Genomic DNA, 16,527 nt, shown 5'->3' with positions numbered 1-16,527 from the left:
TGTAGAGACAGGGTCTCACCATGTTTCCCAGGCTAGTCTTGGATTTCTGGGCTCAGATGATCTTCCTACATTGGGTTACAGCTGTGAGCCACTGCTACTGGTCTCGTCCCCATTGTTAAGAGCATCAGAATTGTCAGTTGTACTTCTTGTCAGTTGTACTTTTTTTTTTTTTTTAATCCTTTAACTGATTTGTACATGAGCTTGTAGTCTGATATTTATTCCATTCCCCTGAATAATCTTCATGTCTCTGGACCCCACATCTTAATTTTATTCACATCTTTATCTGCAGTGGTTTCCAGTATTAGCATACAGGTTTTGTGTTAGCAAATGTGTACACTTTGTTAAACTGTCCTCAAGCAGTAGCTGCTGTGTTGTGCTTGTGTTTTCCTTGGCCTGGACAAATCCCTCTCTACAGCACTCACATGTCATGAGGACATAAAGTTCTGCAGATGAGTGGTTTGCAGATGCAGGAATTGTAGACCCTGCCTATACTCCCTGTGTTACATACATGGTTGTGTCCTTTAACTTATGAGGCCTCCTACATTCTGTGTCTGTTATAGTCCAGTAACAATAAATAGCACCAACTTTCACCTGAAGCCAACATTCTATTCCTCCAAGTATTTCCTTGGAGTAATTCCTCAGTTTGTCAGATACACTTGTGGGTGGTCTGTGCCTTCCCACCAGAGTTAACATGCACTTCACCAGCATTTTCTTGCTTTCAGGTTGTTGGTGTGGAGTGGAAGATGAGGAGGCACCTTCTAAGCAGACTATTTATATATAAAGAGAGATTCAGGTCAGGACTCCTATGGCAGGTGTGTCTCCCAAGAAGGCCCACCCCTGTGAGATGTGTGGCCCGATCTTGGGAGACATTTTGCATGTGGCAGATCATCAGGGAACACATCACAAGCAGAAACTGCACAGGTGTGAGGCCTGGGGGAATACATTGTATGACAGTGGAAACTTTCATCAGCACCAGAATGAGTACATTGGAGAGAAACCCTACAGAGGGAGTGTTGAGGAGGTGTTGTTTGTGAAGAGGTGTAAGTTCCATGTGTCAGGGGAGTCATCTGTCTTCAGTCAGAGTGGGAAAGACTTTTTGCTCAGGTCAGGATTACTCCAGCAAGAGGCCACTCACACTGGGACAACAAACAGCAAAACTGAGTGTGTGTCTCCGTTTCATGGGGGAAAAACCCATTACAGCTGTGGAGGATGCATGAAACATTTTAGCACCAAACATATACACAGTCAGCACCAGAGACTGCTCCCTAGAGAAGAACGTTATGTGTGGTGTGAATATGGGAAATCCTTTAGCAAATATGACAGCTTCAGTAATCATCAAGGGGTTCACAGTAGAGAAAAACCTTATACATGTGGGATATGTGGGAAATTATTTAATAGTAAGTCCCACCTCCATGTACACCAGAGAATTCACACTGGAGAGAAGCCATATGAGTGTGAGGTTTGTCAGAAATTTTTTAGGCACAAGTACCACCTCATTGCACACCAGAGAGTTCACACCGGAGAAAGGCCATATGAATGCAGTGATTGTGGGAAGTCATTTACCCACAGCTCTACATTCCATGTACATAAGAGAGTTCACACTGGTCAGAAGCCTTATGAGTGCAGTGAATGTGGGAAATCTTTTGCTGAAAGCTCCAGTCTCACTAAACACAGGAGAGTTCACACTGGAGAAAAGCCTTATGGGTGCAGTGAATGTGAAAAAAAATTTAGGCAAATCTCTTCACTTTGTCATCATCAGAGAGTTCACAAAAGAAAGGCCTTATGAGTGCAGTGAGTCCAGTGTCATTAAATACAGGAGAGTACACACCTGAGTAAGATCCTGTGATTGCAGCAAATGTGGAAAATGTTTACCCGAAGGTCTGCTCTCCTTGGACATTGGAGAGTTCATACTAGAGGAGAGTCCTTACAAGTAAAATAAATTCGGGCAGTTTTGTAGCCACACCTCTGTATTCCTTCAGGATTATATTTAACACTGAATGAAGGCCTTACTAGTGTGACAAATACAGAATATTTATCCAGAAGTCTGGCTTCAAAACTCACAGGAGAGCTGTCATGTGGGAGGATTGCTACATGCAGTGAGCCAAGACTGCAACACTGCAGTCCAGTCTGGGTGACAGAGTGAGACCCTGTTTCAAAAATAAAATAAAATATATAAATGACGTCTAATAAAGTATGCATATTTGAGCTGTAGGATAAGTCTTGAATTTTCTTTTTCTTTTTTTTTCTTTTCTTTTCTTTTTTTTTTTTTTTTGAGAAAGCCTCGCTCTGTCACCCAGGCTGGAGTACAGTGGCACAATCTCGGCTCACTGCAAGCCCCGCCTCCTGGGTTCATGCCATTCTCCTGCCTCAGCCTCCCAAATAGCTGGGACTACAGGCAACCGCCACCACTACTGGATAATTTTTTTGTATTTTTAGTAGAGACGGGGTTTCACCCTGTTAGCCAGGATGTTCTCAATCTCCTGACCTCATGATCTGCCCGCCTTGGCCTCCCAAAGTGTTGGGATTGCAGGCATGAGCCACTGTGCCTGGCTTGAATTTTCTTATAATACCATGAAACAATCATCAGAGTCACAATAATGAATTTATCTAATCTATCACCTTTGCATTTACCTGGAGCCTTTATAAAGATTTCTCTGTGCAGACAACCATTGATTTACTCTGCTGTATAATAGAGTACTTTCCATTTTCTAGAATTTTCTGACTGATGTAATAAAGTGTTTCCTGTTATAATCCCTGGTTGCTCTCCTGTATCATGCTTATTTTGATATCAGTGTAGACAAGAGTTAATTTGTTGTATATTGCTGAGAAGTATAGTCTGCTGTGAAATGTCATTGTATATTCATTCATCCATTTATGGATATTTGAGTTGCTGCTTGCATTTTTTTTTTTTTTTTGAGGCGGAGTCTCACTCTGTACCCCAGGCTGGAGTGCAGTGGAGCAATCTCAGGTCACTGCAAGCTCTGCCTTCCACGTTGATGCCATTCTCCTGCCTCAGCCAGTCCTGTGGACTACAGGCGCCCACAAACATGCCTGGCTAATTTTTTTGTATTTTTAGTAGAGACAGGGTTTCACCGTGTTAGCCAGGATCGTCTCGATCTCCTGACCTTGTGATCCGCCCATCTCAGCCTCTCATAGTGCTGGCATTATAGGCGTGAGCCACCGTGTGCGGCTGCTTTTTTTTTTTTTTTTTTTTAAAGACTGTCGACCTGGTTGGGGTGCAGTGGCATGATTTTGGCTCATTGCAACCTCCACCTCCCAGGTTCAAGTGATTCTCCCACCTCAGCCTCCCACATAGCTGAGATTACATGCGTGAGCCACCATGCCAGCTGTTTTTTGATTTTTAGAAGAGATGGGGTTTTGCCGTGTTACCAGGTTCATCTCAAACTCCTGGCCTCAAATGATCTGCCTGCCTTGTACTCCCAAAGTGCTGGGATTACAGGCCTGAGTCGTGAGCCACCGTGCCTGTAATTGATTCTGAGACCAAGCATGGTGGCTCATGCCTGTAATCCCAGCGCTTTGGGAGGCCAAGGTGGGCGGATCACTTGAGGTCAGGAGTTTGAGACCAGCCTGGCCAACATGGTGAAACCCTATCTCTACTAAAAATACAAAAATTAGCCAGGCGTGGTGGCACATGCCTGTAATCCCAGCTACTCAGGAGGCTGAGGCAGGAGAATCACTTGAACCCGTGAGGCAGAGGTTACAGTGAGCTGAGATCACACCACTGCACTCCAGCCTGGGCGACAGTTAGACTCTGTCTCAAAAAAAAAAAAAAAAAAAAAAAAATTTATTCTGAGATAATCCCAGTTCCCAGTGTGAAACTATTCCTGCAGTCACTGGAAAATAATAACCATTTTCTTGTAAGGAGATGAAATTTTGGAGCTCAGATGCCATGTTTATGCTGTCATTCAGATGGCCTTTTTTACCTGTGCTGTAATTGTGAAAGTTGTAGCCACTGATGTGTACCACAATGGCATTGGTTAAGTTGCTCTTCCTTTGAGATAAATGTCAATGTGAAAAAAGAAATTGAGGGCAGGGCGTGATGGCTCACGCCTGTAAACCCAGCACTTTGGGAGGCTGAGGTGGGTGGATCAAGACGTCAGGAGATTGAGACCATCCTGACTAACACGGTGAAACGCCTTCTTTAGGGAAAATACAAAAAATTAGCCGGGCATGGTGGCGGGTGCCTGTAGTTTCGGCTACTCCAGAGGCTGAGGCAGGAGAATGGCGTGAACCCGGGAGGCGGAGCTTGCATTGAGCGGCAATTGGCGATCGCGTCACTGCACTCCAGCCTGGGTGACAGAGCGAGACTCCGTCTCAAAAAAAAAAAAATTGAATACACTTTAGTGTATGAATTAAGAAACATATTGATATAGTGATCCTCATAGTGACTGTAAAAAGTAAAGTAGAGGTTCCTTTTCAAAGACTTTCCTCCCTAATTAGGAATAAATGATAACTTCTAAGCAAAATTTATTCAAAGACCTGTGCTAATATTCTTAAATATCTGCTAGCTGTAATAAGGAAATCAATGTACTTTATGTTCTTAGCTCCCACAATTTAGCCTAAATAGTTGCCTTGGCATGCTTATACTGGTTCAAGCAAGCATTAGGTCATAGCCTGTTCCTCTTACTTATTTAAAAGGGTTTTTACCTTTCTCAGCATTCCACAAGTTACTTCCTCCTTCCTTTGTTCTCCTCTACCTTTGCCTTTTTTAAAAGGTTCTAAATTGGCTGGGTGGTGGCGGGGGGGTGGTGGCTCACGCCTGTAATCCCAGGACTTTGGGAGGCCAAGGCGGGTGGGTCACGAGGTCAGGATATCGAGACCATCCTGGCTAACAAGTGAAACCCCATCTCTACGAAAAACACAAAAAATTAGCCAGGCATAGTGGCAGGATCCTGTAGTCCCAGGTACTTGGGAAGCTGAAGCAGGAGAATGGCATGAACCTGGGAGGTGGAGCTTGCAGTGAGCTGAGAACCTGCCACTGCACTCCAGCCTGGGCGACTCAGTGAGACTCCATCAAAAAAAAAAAAAAGTTCTAAGTTGCTGGCCAATCGGGACAAATACAGAATGTGAGACCCCATCCCAGGCAATGGAAACCGGACATGGCAGTAGGGTGGATGCCTCAGGTTATAAATGACCCTGTCTCCTTAGTTCGGTGTACTCTAGTGCCAAAACTGCTGGCGAGTGTACCCTTTCTGCAGGAAGTAAAAATGGCCTTACTAAATAAATTTATGTTCAAGTGCTATTTCTTTATGGCACCAGAGAACAAGCATTTCAAACAGTTTGGTGGCAATCTGTATGGGCATGCATTCTCCTCTGGGGGCGGTCTCCAGTCCTCTCTCATGGGGTAGCGCTCCTCTACCTCATTGCAAGGTCCTCATAGGTAAGAAATTGAGACCCACCCGGTGTGACGAATAAACCTGGACTCTCAGCAATGGGGAAAAAAAAAACAAAAAAAAACTGGCCAGCAACCTAGCTTAAAGATCCTCAGGTAATGCAATGACATCTCTCTGCACAGACCAAGGAAGGAGAAGCCGCAGGAGCTGGTGAAGTATTTACTTGGTGGTCGGGACTAAGGAAAAAGCCGGGATGGTAAAGCATTCCTTGGTTAGAACATACCAAAGAGAGAAAAACCGCAGGGGTGGTAAAGTATTCCTTAGGATGTCTTGGAGGTGAGAAAGAGGTGAGAAATCCCTATTGTTGGGGGGGGTTGAACCTCACACAAGCCTCCAGTAGTAAGAAAAATATTCAGAACTCCCCTTTGCTTATCAGGGAAAGAAACAGTAGCTCCACTCCTGCCAGTCCCTCCCCTAGGGGAGAGGGAAGCAGAGGAGACAACAGCAGCATAGGTGGCTGGCAAAGACAAAGGAAAGACCAGTAGAAAATAAAGAAACTAGGAGAGGAAGTCAGAGAGAAAGAAACCAAAAACAGCAAACGCAGAGCCAAACAGCCAGGCAGGCACGCCAAAGGTTAAGTCCGTCTCCCCAGCCCGGCAGTTTGTGAAAAAGAGGGTGGGGACTGGCTCCAGGAGGAGAGCAGAGGAGGTGAAAAAGCATAATTCTTGCAATTTGCGGCAGGCATATCTGCCAAGCCTCTAGGCTAGTGACTGTCTGGGGCCCAGACTGCAGCCACGCGAATCCCATTCAGCCCAAGAAACTAAGTGTAAAAAGAAAAGGAAAAAAAAAGAAAAAGAAAAACAGCAGCGCGTGTGCGGGGGCGGGGCCTGTGCCGTGGCCCAGCCCTGCTTGCGGCCCGAGCGGGAGAACTCAGGAGAAGAAAGGGAAACGGGATGACAGATCGGAAAATAGAGTGCAAATGAGAGAAAGAAATAGAAGGAAAGAGTAAAAGAGAAACTGGAAGAGACAGAAATCAAAAGAAGACAAAGGAGGTGAAACTAGGAAAAAAATAGTGTAAAAGGAAGGCAGAAAGTTAAGAAATGTTGAGGATTGTGAAAGTCGTAAGAAAAGCTATAAAAGGGAATTTATGCAATAAATACTGTATAATTTAAAAGTAATTAGGCCTCCTGGATGTAAAATTATCAAACAGTTTACAAGATATGTAAGTAAAATAAAATATACTTTTAATAAGATTACAAGGAGGCATAAGAATATGGATTTTTACCTACACTAAAGATTAAGACAATTTTTTTGTTTTAAAGGTTTAAGCAAGTTTTAAAATGTTAATTGTAAAGGAAATTCTGTGTGTAAACATACTGGCTAAAGTTAAAAGGGTATCAAATTCTGTGTGTAAACATACTGGCTAAAGTTAAAAGGGTATCATCCAGTTTTTCTGTGAACTGAATGTTAAAATTAAAGCACGATAGATTTTTCTTAAAGCACCAACCTGCTCTTTAACAAAAATTATAAAAAGAGTCTGTAAAAGTCTTACCTTATAGTCAGACATTAAAATTAGATAAATAATGTCTATAAGATTTTATTAAAATTAAGTTTAACATTAGTAGCACATTAATATAAAGATAAATTTGTGTATTTATTTATTTTTTAGTTTTAGTAGAGGCGGGGTTTCACCATCTTGGCCAGGCTGGTCTCAAACTCCTGACCTCAGGTGATCCACCCGCCTCAGCCTCCCAAAGTGCTGGGATTACAGATGTGAGCCACCGTGCCCGGCCACTAAAGATAAAATTTAACTTATTTGATATAAAATCATACAAAAAATTGTCAAATATACAATGGTATTTAGCTTTCTTAAGGCCCTAAGATGGCCAGGTGAGTCACAGGGCCCCTCATCCCAAAGGCCACAGTGAGCAAGGGCGGTGAAGGCCACAAGAAGGCCAAGACATTAAGAAGGGGCAGGGCCACAGCCTCCCCTGGGCGGCGCTGAACAAGAATGGAGCAGGAGGCATCACCATGAGGCCTAAAGCCCCAGAATATGCAGCAAAAATTATATACTTAATTTATCTTCCACTTTCCCTTTCCTCAGAACTAAAAGTCTTTTAGCACAGGTACCACCCCTAGAATTTCCAGTACACCAGCACCAGCCTGAAAACCACATCCTCATCAAAAGATAGAAAGAAAAGAAAAAACTCAAGCCAGCCTGGGAAGAACCCTATTTTATGCTGTTAACCCCTGAGACTGCTGTCCACATGGCTGAGAAAAAAAAATAGACCCACCATACTCAAGTCAAGAAAACATCTTCCTCTCAGAATCATGGGTTACTGTACTAGTATCAAGCCCTACTAAGTTAAAGAAAGATTAATTTTCATATACCTTCTATTGCTTCCTTTCCTTATTCTGTTACTGGCTCCTTTAATGTAACTAAGTCTGACTCACCTCAGACTATTGCTTTTAATGCTTGCTTTGTCATACCTTGTAGAAATGTAAAAGATCAACAGCAGCTAGCCTTTTCACACAAATATTTATGTCCCAGCCCTCTAATTGACACAGTTATTCCAAGCACTCATTGTTGTAATGACCTGCAGCCAAGACACTGATTTTCTGCTCCTACCACCTGGCAACCTTGTAGTAAATAGGACTGCATCACTTAAACTACCCAAGAGCAAAGTTAGACTTCCACAAAAAGGTTTGTGCAGATCTAAAACCCCTCATCTATTTCACTAAAAGGACTACCCCTTCTTACTGTCAGCCTTGTCAATATAACTCTGTCTTTCTCTTTATCACCACCTCCAACTTAACGAACTCTAGACATGCCCTTAGTCGCTTCTATGGTATAAAAATTAACATAAGTAGGCTGGGTGCAGTGGCTCATGACTATAATCCCAGCACTTTGGTAGGTCAAGGCTGGTGAATCACCTGAGGTCAGGAGTTTGAGACCAGCCTGGCCAAGATGGTGAAACCCCGTCTCTACTAAAAATACAAAAATTAGCCAGGCACGGTGGTGGGTGCCTGTAATCCTAGCTACTTGGGAGGCTGAGGCAGGAGAATCACTTGAACCCAGGAGGCGGAAGTTGCAGTGAGCTGACATCTCGCACTGCACTCTAGCCTGGGTGACAGAGCAAGAGTCTGTCTCAAATAAAAAAAAAAAAATAACATAAATAAAAAAGACCCCCCAGTTATTTTTAAAATACACATTATTCCCCCATCTTTCCCTTCTTAAGTTGCCTCAGATCTAGATCCCACACCAGTTGCTCCTACATCTAGTAAAACTAAGGTGTCTTGTAAAAATTAGAGATCTAAGACAGACCTTAGCTGTCAAGACAAAATATCAAGATGCAAATGCCTGGCTGAAATGGATTAAATAATCCATTAGCACTTCACATAAAAACAATTATTACACTTGTACACACAGTAGGCCAGAATCCCAGATTATCCCCTTTCCACTCAGATGATCTCCTCGTCGACCAGATAAAGACTGTATGGTGGCTCTTTTTCAAAATTCCACTGCTTGGGATAATCCAACATACTGAGCTCTCTCTGCTATTTCTTGAAATTTAACACCCTGCAGGTCAGCCCCCTAAGGCAATCCAGCTTCCACCCTGAATGCTGAATGCTGAATGCACAAAGTTTACTTTGTGTCTCTCAGGTCAGGAGGAAAATGTAGTGTTCCTTGGAAGCATTAAAGGATGTAAAGAGCTCAAGCCTTTCCAAGAGCTTGCCCATCAGTCCATGCTTAGCCATCCCCAAACAAATGTACAGTGGTATGTGGAAGACCTTTACTGGACACTCTGCCAAATAATTGAAGCAGTACCTGTGCTCTAATCCAATTGGTTATCCCCTTCACCCTGGCATTTCATCAATCTACAAAGGTAAAAACAAAACACCACAGGCCAAGAAAAACTCCTTATGAGTCCTTTAATCCTCAGGTTTACATAAATGCTATTAAGGTCCTGTGAGAAGTGCCATATAAGTTTAAAGCACAAAATCAAATAGCTGCAGAATTTAAATCCACGTCATTCTGGTAACTATAAAAAAATGTAGACTAAGCTATGTTACAATCACCAACAATTCATAAATTACACTGAGGATGCCATCAAACAGATAGCTAAGCAATTAGGATCTACTAGCCAGATGGCATAGAAAAATAAAATAGCTTTAAATAATTAACAGAAAAAGGAAATGTTTCTGTCATAATTAAAACTCAGAACCTCTGCAGAAAGAATTGATTCCTCAGCAGTGTCATGAAAGCAAACCAATTAATGTTGATGAAGCTACAAAATTAATGGCTCAGTTGTAACACAGTGGTAATGCATCTAATTCCCCACAAAGACCAATAAACTAAATGTTTTATACAAAATTCAGTATTGTACCTTTGTTCCTAATAATACTGCCCCTGATAGAACTATAACAAAAGTGGTACCAAGGTTAACAGCCCTATCCGATAAATTTGCCAAAAATTGTAAAATAAATAACCCCTTTTCTAAAATAATAAAACATTAGTTCAGTGAATAAAAAGAAATTTTAACTTCAATTCTCACCTTGTTCACTCTTGTTATTAGTGTACTTATTCTTGTAGGCTGTTATAATATTCCCTACCTTCAAAGTTTTATACAAAAACTTATCTCTGCCACTCTTACAGAGTTAACTGCTAACTCTCCTCCTCCCTATTTGAAAAAAAATTACTTCTCTTAGAAGGACAAAAAAAGCAATTAGGTCAAAACATTAAACAAATCTGAAGAGGAATTATGAAATAAAAAGAGGGGGAATATTGTAAAAAGTAAAGTACAGATTCCTCTTCAAAGACTTTCCTTCCCATCTAATTAGGAATAAATGGTAACTTCTCTTAAAAGCCAAATTATTGAAAGACCTGTGCTAGCATTCTTAAATATCTGCTAGCCGTAATAAAGAAATCAATGTACTTTATGTTCTTAGCTCCCACAATTTAGCCTAAATATTTGCCCTGACATGCTTATACTTGTCCAAGCAAGCATTAGGTCATAGCCTGTTCCTCTTCCTTATTTAAAAGTGTTTTTACCTTTCTCAGCATTCCACAAGTTACTTCCTCCTTTCTTTGTTCTCCTTTACCTTTGCCTCTTTTAAAAGGTTCTAAGTTGCTAGCCAATCGGGACACATACAGAATATGAGGTCCTGTTCCAGGCAATGGAAACCAGCAGTAGGGTAAACACCTCAGGTTTTAAATGACCCTGTCTCCTTTGTTCAGTGTACTCCTGGGGCAAAACTGCTGGTGAGTGTACCCTTTCTGCAGGAAGTAAAAATGGCCTTATGAATTACATTTATGTTCAAGTGCTATTTCTTTTTTTTTGAGATGGAGTCTTGCTCTGTCGCCCAGGCTGGAGTACATTGGCCAGATCTCAGCTCACTGCAAGCTCTGCCTCCCAGGTTCATGCCATTCTCCTGCCTCAGCCTCCGTAGCTGGGACTACAGGTGCCTGCCACCACGCCCAGCTAATTTTTTGTATTTTTCATAGAGACAGGGTTTCACCATGTTAGCCAGGATGGTCTTGATCTCCTGACCTCATGATCCACTGGCCTTGGCCTCCCAAAGTGCAGGATTACAGGCATAAGCCACCATGCCCGGCCTCAAGTGCTATTTCTTCATGGCACTGGAGAATAAGCATTTCAAACAGTGACACAGATCAGCAGGACTTCTTTCTGACCACTGGTCATGATCCTACTCATGATGAAACAGGATCTGGTCAAAACAGGATGCACTAAAGAAACCAGCTGAAAGCAGTGAAACTGAGATGGCAATAAGCATCAACTCTAGTTGCCCTCATTGCTCATTATATGCTCATTATAATGCATTAGCATGCTAAAAGACACTTCCACCAGCACCGTGGCCATTTACAAATGCTATGGCAATGCCCAGAAGCTACCTCATGTAGTTTAAAAGAGAAGGAACCCCTAGTTCTGGGAACTCTCCAACCTTTTTCTAGAAAGTTCATGAATAACCCACCTCTTATTTAGCACATAATTAAGGAGTAGCTATAAATATAGCTAGCCAACAATCCATGGGTGCTACTTTGCCTGAGGAGTAACCCTGCTGTCTGTGGAGCAGCCATTTCCTGTACTGTTGCTCGTAAATTTGCTTTGCCTTCACTTTACACTCTTGGCTTGCTCTTGAATTATTTCCTTTATGAAGCCAAGAACCCTCCTGGATTGAGCCCCATTTTTGGGATTTGCTAGCATCAGTAGAGCAATTTTCTGTGGGAACCAGTGGCCAACTGCCAGCTTCACTACCTGCTTCAGGGTGTATCAACATCTGTCTATTTCCCTCTCATTACATCTTTATTATTATTATTTTTAATTTATTTTATTTTTTTGAGAAGGAGTCTAGCTCTGTTGCCCAGACTGGAGTGCAGTGGCACGACCTCAGCTCTTTGCAACCTCTGCCTCCCGGGTTCAAGCAATTCTCCGGCCTCAGCCTCCCAAGTAGCTGGGACTACAGGCCCCTACCACTATGCCCGGCTAATTTTTGTATTTTTAGTAGAGACAGGGTTTCACCGTATTGGTCAGGCTGCTCTCAAACTCCTGACCTTGTGATGCGCCTGCCCCCAGCCTCCCAAAGTGCTGGGATTACAGGCGTGAGCCACTGTGTCCAGCAATTTATTTTATTATTTTATTTTATTATTATTTTTTGAGACAGTCTCGCTCTTGTTGCCCAGGCTGGAGTGCAATGGCACGATCTCAGCTCACCATAGCCTCCACCTCCAGGGTTCAGGCAATTGTCCTGCCTCAGCCTCCCGAGTAGCTGGGATTATAGGCATGCACCACCACGCCCAGCTAATTTTGTATTTTCAGTAGAGACGCGGTTTCTCCATGTTGGCCAGGTTGGTCTCAAACTCCCAACCTCAGGTGATCCCCCCACCTCGGCCTCCCGAAGTGATGGGATTACAGGCATAAGCCATGGCACCCAGCCTTTATTTTTATTTTTTGTGGGTATATAATAGTGTATATATTTGTAGATTACATGAGATATTTTGATGTAGTCATGCCATATGTAATAATCACATCAGGGTTAATGGTGTCTCCATCACCTCAAACATTTATCCTTTGTATTATAAACAATCCAATTATACCCTTTTAGTTATTTTCAAATGTATGATTAAATTATTTTGACTATAGCCACCCTGTTATGGTAGCAAATACGAGGTCTTATTCATTTTTTCTGTTTTTTGTACCCATCCTGTCATTATGTCTTATGGAGAGTTTTCTTTTGTTCCCAACAAAACAACAAAACTCACAAAACTGACTGTAATAATTTGGGTAACATGAATTTAAAAAGCAATCAATACTTAATGTTCTCAGCTCTGAGTGCACACATTGCAAGTCTGAATGATGCCAATGATATGGCCACTTAGATAAGTAAAGTTTAGGAGCATCTCAAATAGTATTTTTATTCTCTGGGTGCAGGATGAGCTTCCTAGAGTCTGATGCGATACCTATTTGATGCTTTTACAAAGAATCAATAATCTTCCTCCCTTGAGGTGTGAGCAGGGCTTTCCAGCAGCCCTCAGAGTGTGACATGGCCTGCATTCTGCTTGCTTTTGGAGGATACCACCATTGTTGGCTGAGAGCTCTGAGAAGTACTTTACCCAGAAGGTGCTAGTTGCAAGGCCCAGGATGAGGGATTTCTGGGCATGCTTGTCAGGCCAGGGAGTACTTGGTTGTGACTGAGAAGGCACAAGAGGAGTAGTCATCTCTGCTCCCAAGTGGCAGGTCTGAGGCTCATAGGCACTGGCTGGGGTGATGCCTGCTCCACCCACAGTTGATGGCAGCAGCCACACTGAGGGACCTAGCTCAGGTAAATGCTGTGTATTACAGGCTTCACCCCAGATAGAGTAATACAGGTAGAGGAACCAATAGGTGCAAAGGCTTGGTGGTGCATGTGAGCCATGAACATTTCAGAACCTGGTAACCATGTTGTGTCATAATCACATAAGTCCAGAAGTTTAAGACCAGCCTGGGCAACATAGTGAGACCCTGTCTCTCAAAAAAAAAAAAAAAAGAAAAAAGAAAAGGCCCTAGTAAAAACTGAAGATGAGCCAGAGTCACACCTATATTGGTTGTCTTAGGGGTTGTGCCTTCAATCTGAGTGTCCTGGGATGTATGGAGATTTGTGAACAGAAGAGGGTCATGTCCTTGGTAGGACTTTAAAAGTTTCCAAAAGCCTCTCAGAGAACAGACTGGAATAAGGATGATGAGGACAATGAGGCACTAAGTGGAGTCTTCATTCTAGGTCATAGGTGGTAAGAAGGAGCTTTGAGGATTGAAATCGGTTAATTAGTTAGCCCCAGGGCCCCAGGCTTTATGGTTGTGTAGGGATCAATGGAGGTTTGATCAGCTGGAGCTGGTCACAGTTGCCTTATTTTCATGGGTTCTGAACACTGAAAATGCTTACGGTGCCAACACAGGGAAAGAGAAAGTGTCTCAGTCTCTCCCTGAACCTGACACTAGCTGTGTGGTGTCTGAGATTATGGTGTCTTGAGTGTTCACTTGATGTTTTCCCAGTTCTTGGAGTGGAGAACCTGTGGATACACCAAGCTCAGAGTCCTGAGTACCAGCCAAGGATTAATGGAAGTGTTCTTATTTCTGGCAACCAATGGAAATGGGTGTAGAAAGCTATTTTAGGAATTCATACCAGTTTGTGCAAATGCTTTGAGGTGTGACTGAGCTTGGACCTATGTACAGCAGGCATCCATTATTTCTCATAGGAACAAGAAGCCAGGTCAAGATTCAGGCCTGTAATGTGGTTACCTGAAAAGCTGGGCATCTGTTTTGGAGAGGCTGTGATGCTTGGATGGGGAAAGAGGTGGTCTAATCCAGATCTTCATAGGATCTATCTGGTTGCACACTGGAGAACAGACTCCTGGGTTAATGAGGAGGTGGTTAGCATGGAGGGAAGTTTACCAGCATAATTCAGATAAGTTGATGGACCAGGTGAGTGCCGTGCAGATGGGAGAAAAGGAGACATTCTACCTATATTTTTAATAAAGGAACAAGTAGATCTTTGCATGTTGTAAGTGAGGGAGAGAGAGAGAAGAGTCAATGATGTGACCCCAGGTTTTGTTTTGTTTTGTTTTGTTTTTGAGATGGAGTTTTGCTCTTGTTGCTGAGGCTGGAGTGCAGTGGTGCCATCTCAGCTCACTGCAAATTCTGTCTCCCAGGTTCAAGTGATTTTCCTGCCTCAGCCTCCTGTGTAGCTGGGGTTACAGGCACCCGCCACCATGTCTGGCTAATTTTTGTATTTTTAGTAGAGATGGGGTTTCACCATGTTGGTCAGGCTGGTCTTGAACTCCTGATCTTGGGTGATCTACCCACCTCGACCTCCCAAAGTGCTAGGATTATAGGCGTGAGCCACTGGCCCAACCATATTTTATTTCTTAATGAAACCAGAAATATCCAAAATACATTTGAGAAGAAGAAAATGAGTTGCCAGACATAGTGCTTTGAGAGGGTGAGGTGAGAGGATTGCTTGAGCCTAGGAGTTTAAGGCCAGCCTGAGCAACGTAATGAGATCCTGTCTCTACAAAAAATTTTAAAAGTTCAGTGGGTGTGTTGGCATGTGCCTGTAGTCCCATTTACTCAGGAAGCTGGGGTGGGAGGATGCTTGAGCCCAGGAGCCTGAAGTTGCCGTGAGCTATGATCAAACTACTACCCTCTTGGCTGGGTGACAGAGCAAGACCTTTTCTCTAAAAATAAATAAGAATTTAAAAAGCAAGCAAAATATATAAATAGACATTTTACTAAAGAAGGAACATCCACTTATAAAAAAGGGTAAAAATTTAAAAGACTATCCATATTCTCTGCTGGGCACGGTGGCTAACACCTGTAATCCCAGCACATTGGGAGGCTGAGGCGGGCAGATCACGATGTCAAGAGATTGAGACCATCCTAGCTAACAGGGTGAAACCCCATTTCTATTAAAATACAAAAAATTGGCCGGGTGTGGTGGCCCATGCCTGTAATCCCAGCACTTTGGGAGGCTGAGGTAGGTGGATCACGAGATCAAGACCATCCTGGCTAACATGGTGAAACCCTGTCTCTACTAAAAATACAAAAAAATTAGCCGGGTGTGGTGGCATGCATCTGTAGTCCCAGGTACTAGGGAGGCTGAGACAGGAGAATTGCTCAAACTCAGGAGGCGGAGGTTGCAGTGAGCCGAGATCATGCCACTGCACTCTATCCTGGGTGACAGAGAGAGGCTTTGTCTCAAAAAAAAAAAAAAAGACTATCCATATTCTGTATTGATAAAAACATGGAAGTGGAATTCATGGACACTGGTGACAGTAACACTAAAGGGAACAACCATATTAATTTTACAGTACACTTTGGTGTTGCTTAAAAAGCTATACATTTGCTGGATGCAGTGGCTCATGCCTATAATCCCAGCACTTTGGGAGGCTGAGGTGGTTGGATCACGAGTTCAGGAGTTCAAGACCAGCCTGGCCAAGATGGTGAAATCTCGTCGGTACTAAAAATACAAAAAAATTAGCTGGGCGTGGTGACATGTGCCTGTAGTCCCAGCTACTTCAGAGGGTGAGCGAGGAAAATTGCTTGAACCCACGAGGCAGAGGTTGCAGTGAGCAGAGATTGCATCACTGCACTCCAGCCTGGGTGACAGAGCGAGACTCCATCTTAAAACAAACAAACAAACAAAAAGCTATACATTTACCTACTCTGACTCAGTTATTGAACCGCCAGATAGTAACACATACAAAAAGAAACATATTTACAAAAAGAACTGTACTAAAGTGTCTGTAGTTTTATTTATGGAAGCCAAAAATGAGAAATAGATTAATGATGTATAAACAGATGAATGAATATACAGTGATATTTCATAGCATGTTATCTCAGCAATGTAAAAAGGAGAGAACTACTCAAGTATCATCACTGACAAATCTCAAAATAAATATACTGCACGAAAGCATCCAAGGATAAAGATTAAACACTTCATGACATCAAATCACATATAAAAATGTAGAAAATGTAAAATAATCTATTATAAAGCAAAGTTATCAATGGTCATCTGGAAGGCAGAGGTAAAGATGGTACCAGACTCCAGGTAAATATGAAGGTGATGGATCACATTACAGGTTTATTACGAATGTCAAAACTTATCTCACTGTACAGTT

The 16,527-nt window shown here is 42.6% G+C and overlaps 3 protein-coding genes across 10 annotated transcripts in view; 1 reads left to right on the top strand and 2 right to left on the bottom strand.

The window, feature by feature from the left end:
- The window catches only part of LOC103888720 (zinc finger protein 586), an 85,364-nt gene that overhangs the window by 39,490 nt on the left and 29,347 nt on the right, over positions 1 to 16,527 (bottom strand). The window lies entirely within an intron of this gene.
- The window catches only part of LOC112130069 (zinc finger protein 587), a 99,016-nt gene that overhangs the window by 54,785 nt on the left and 27,704 nt on the right, over positions 1 to 16,527 (bottom strand). The window lies entirely within an intron of this gene.
- Positions 1 to 16,527, top strand: part of ZNF552 (zinc finger protein 552) — a 40,323-nt gene that overhangs the window by 10,607 nt on the left and 13,189 nt on the right. The window contains exon 3 of one of the 8 annotated variants that reach the window (XR_010138677.1): positions 723 to 2,751. The exons of 5 other annotated variants lie outside the window; for them this stretch is intronic. Coding sequence is in view for 2 of the 3 variants with exons in the window: in XM_063720353.1 (XP_063576423.1) it covers positions 806 to 1,786 (981 nt within the window). In the remaining variant the exon portion in view is untranslated. Of the gene's footprint in view, positions 1 to 722; positions 2,752 to 16,527 lie in introns of those variants that run through there. 2 more of the 8 variants (XM_063720353.1, XM_024236608.3) reach the window with 2 other exon arrangements.

Source organism: Pongo abelii, chromosome 20, assembly GCF_028885655.2.
Source record: "Pongo abelii isolate AG06213 chromosome 20, NHGRI_mPonAbe1-v2.0_pri, whole genome shotgun sequence".
NCBI lineage: Eukaryota > Metazoa > Chordata > Mammalia > Primates > Hominidae > Pongo > Pongo abelii.
This window is presented reverse-complemented; position numbering and strand designations above follow the sequence as displayed.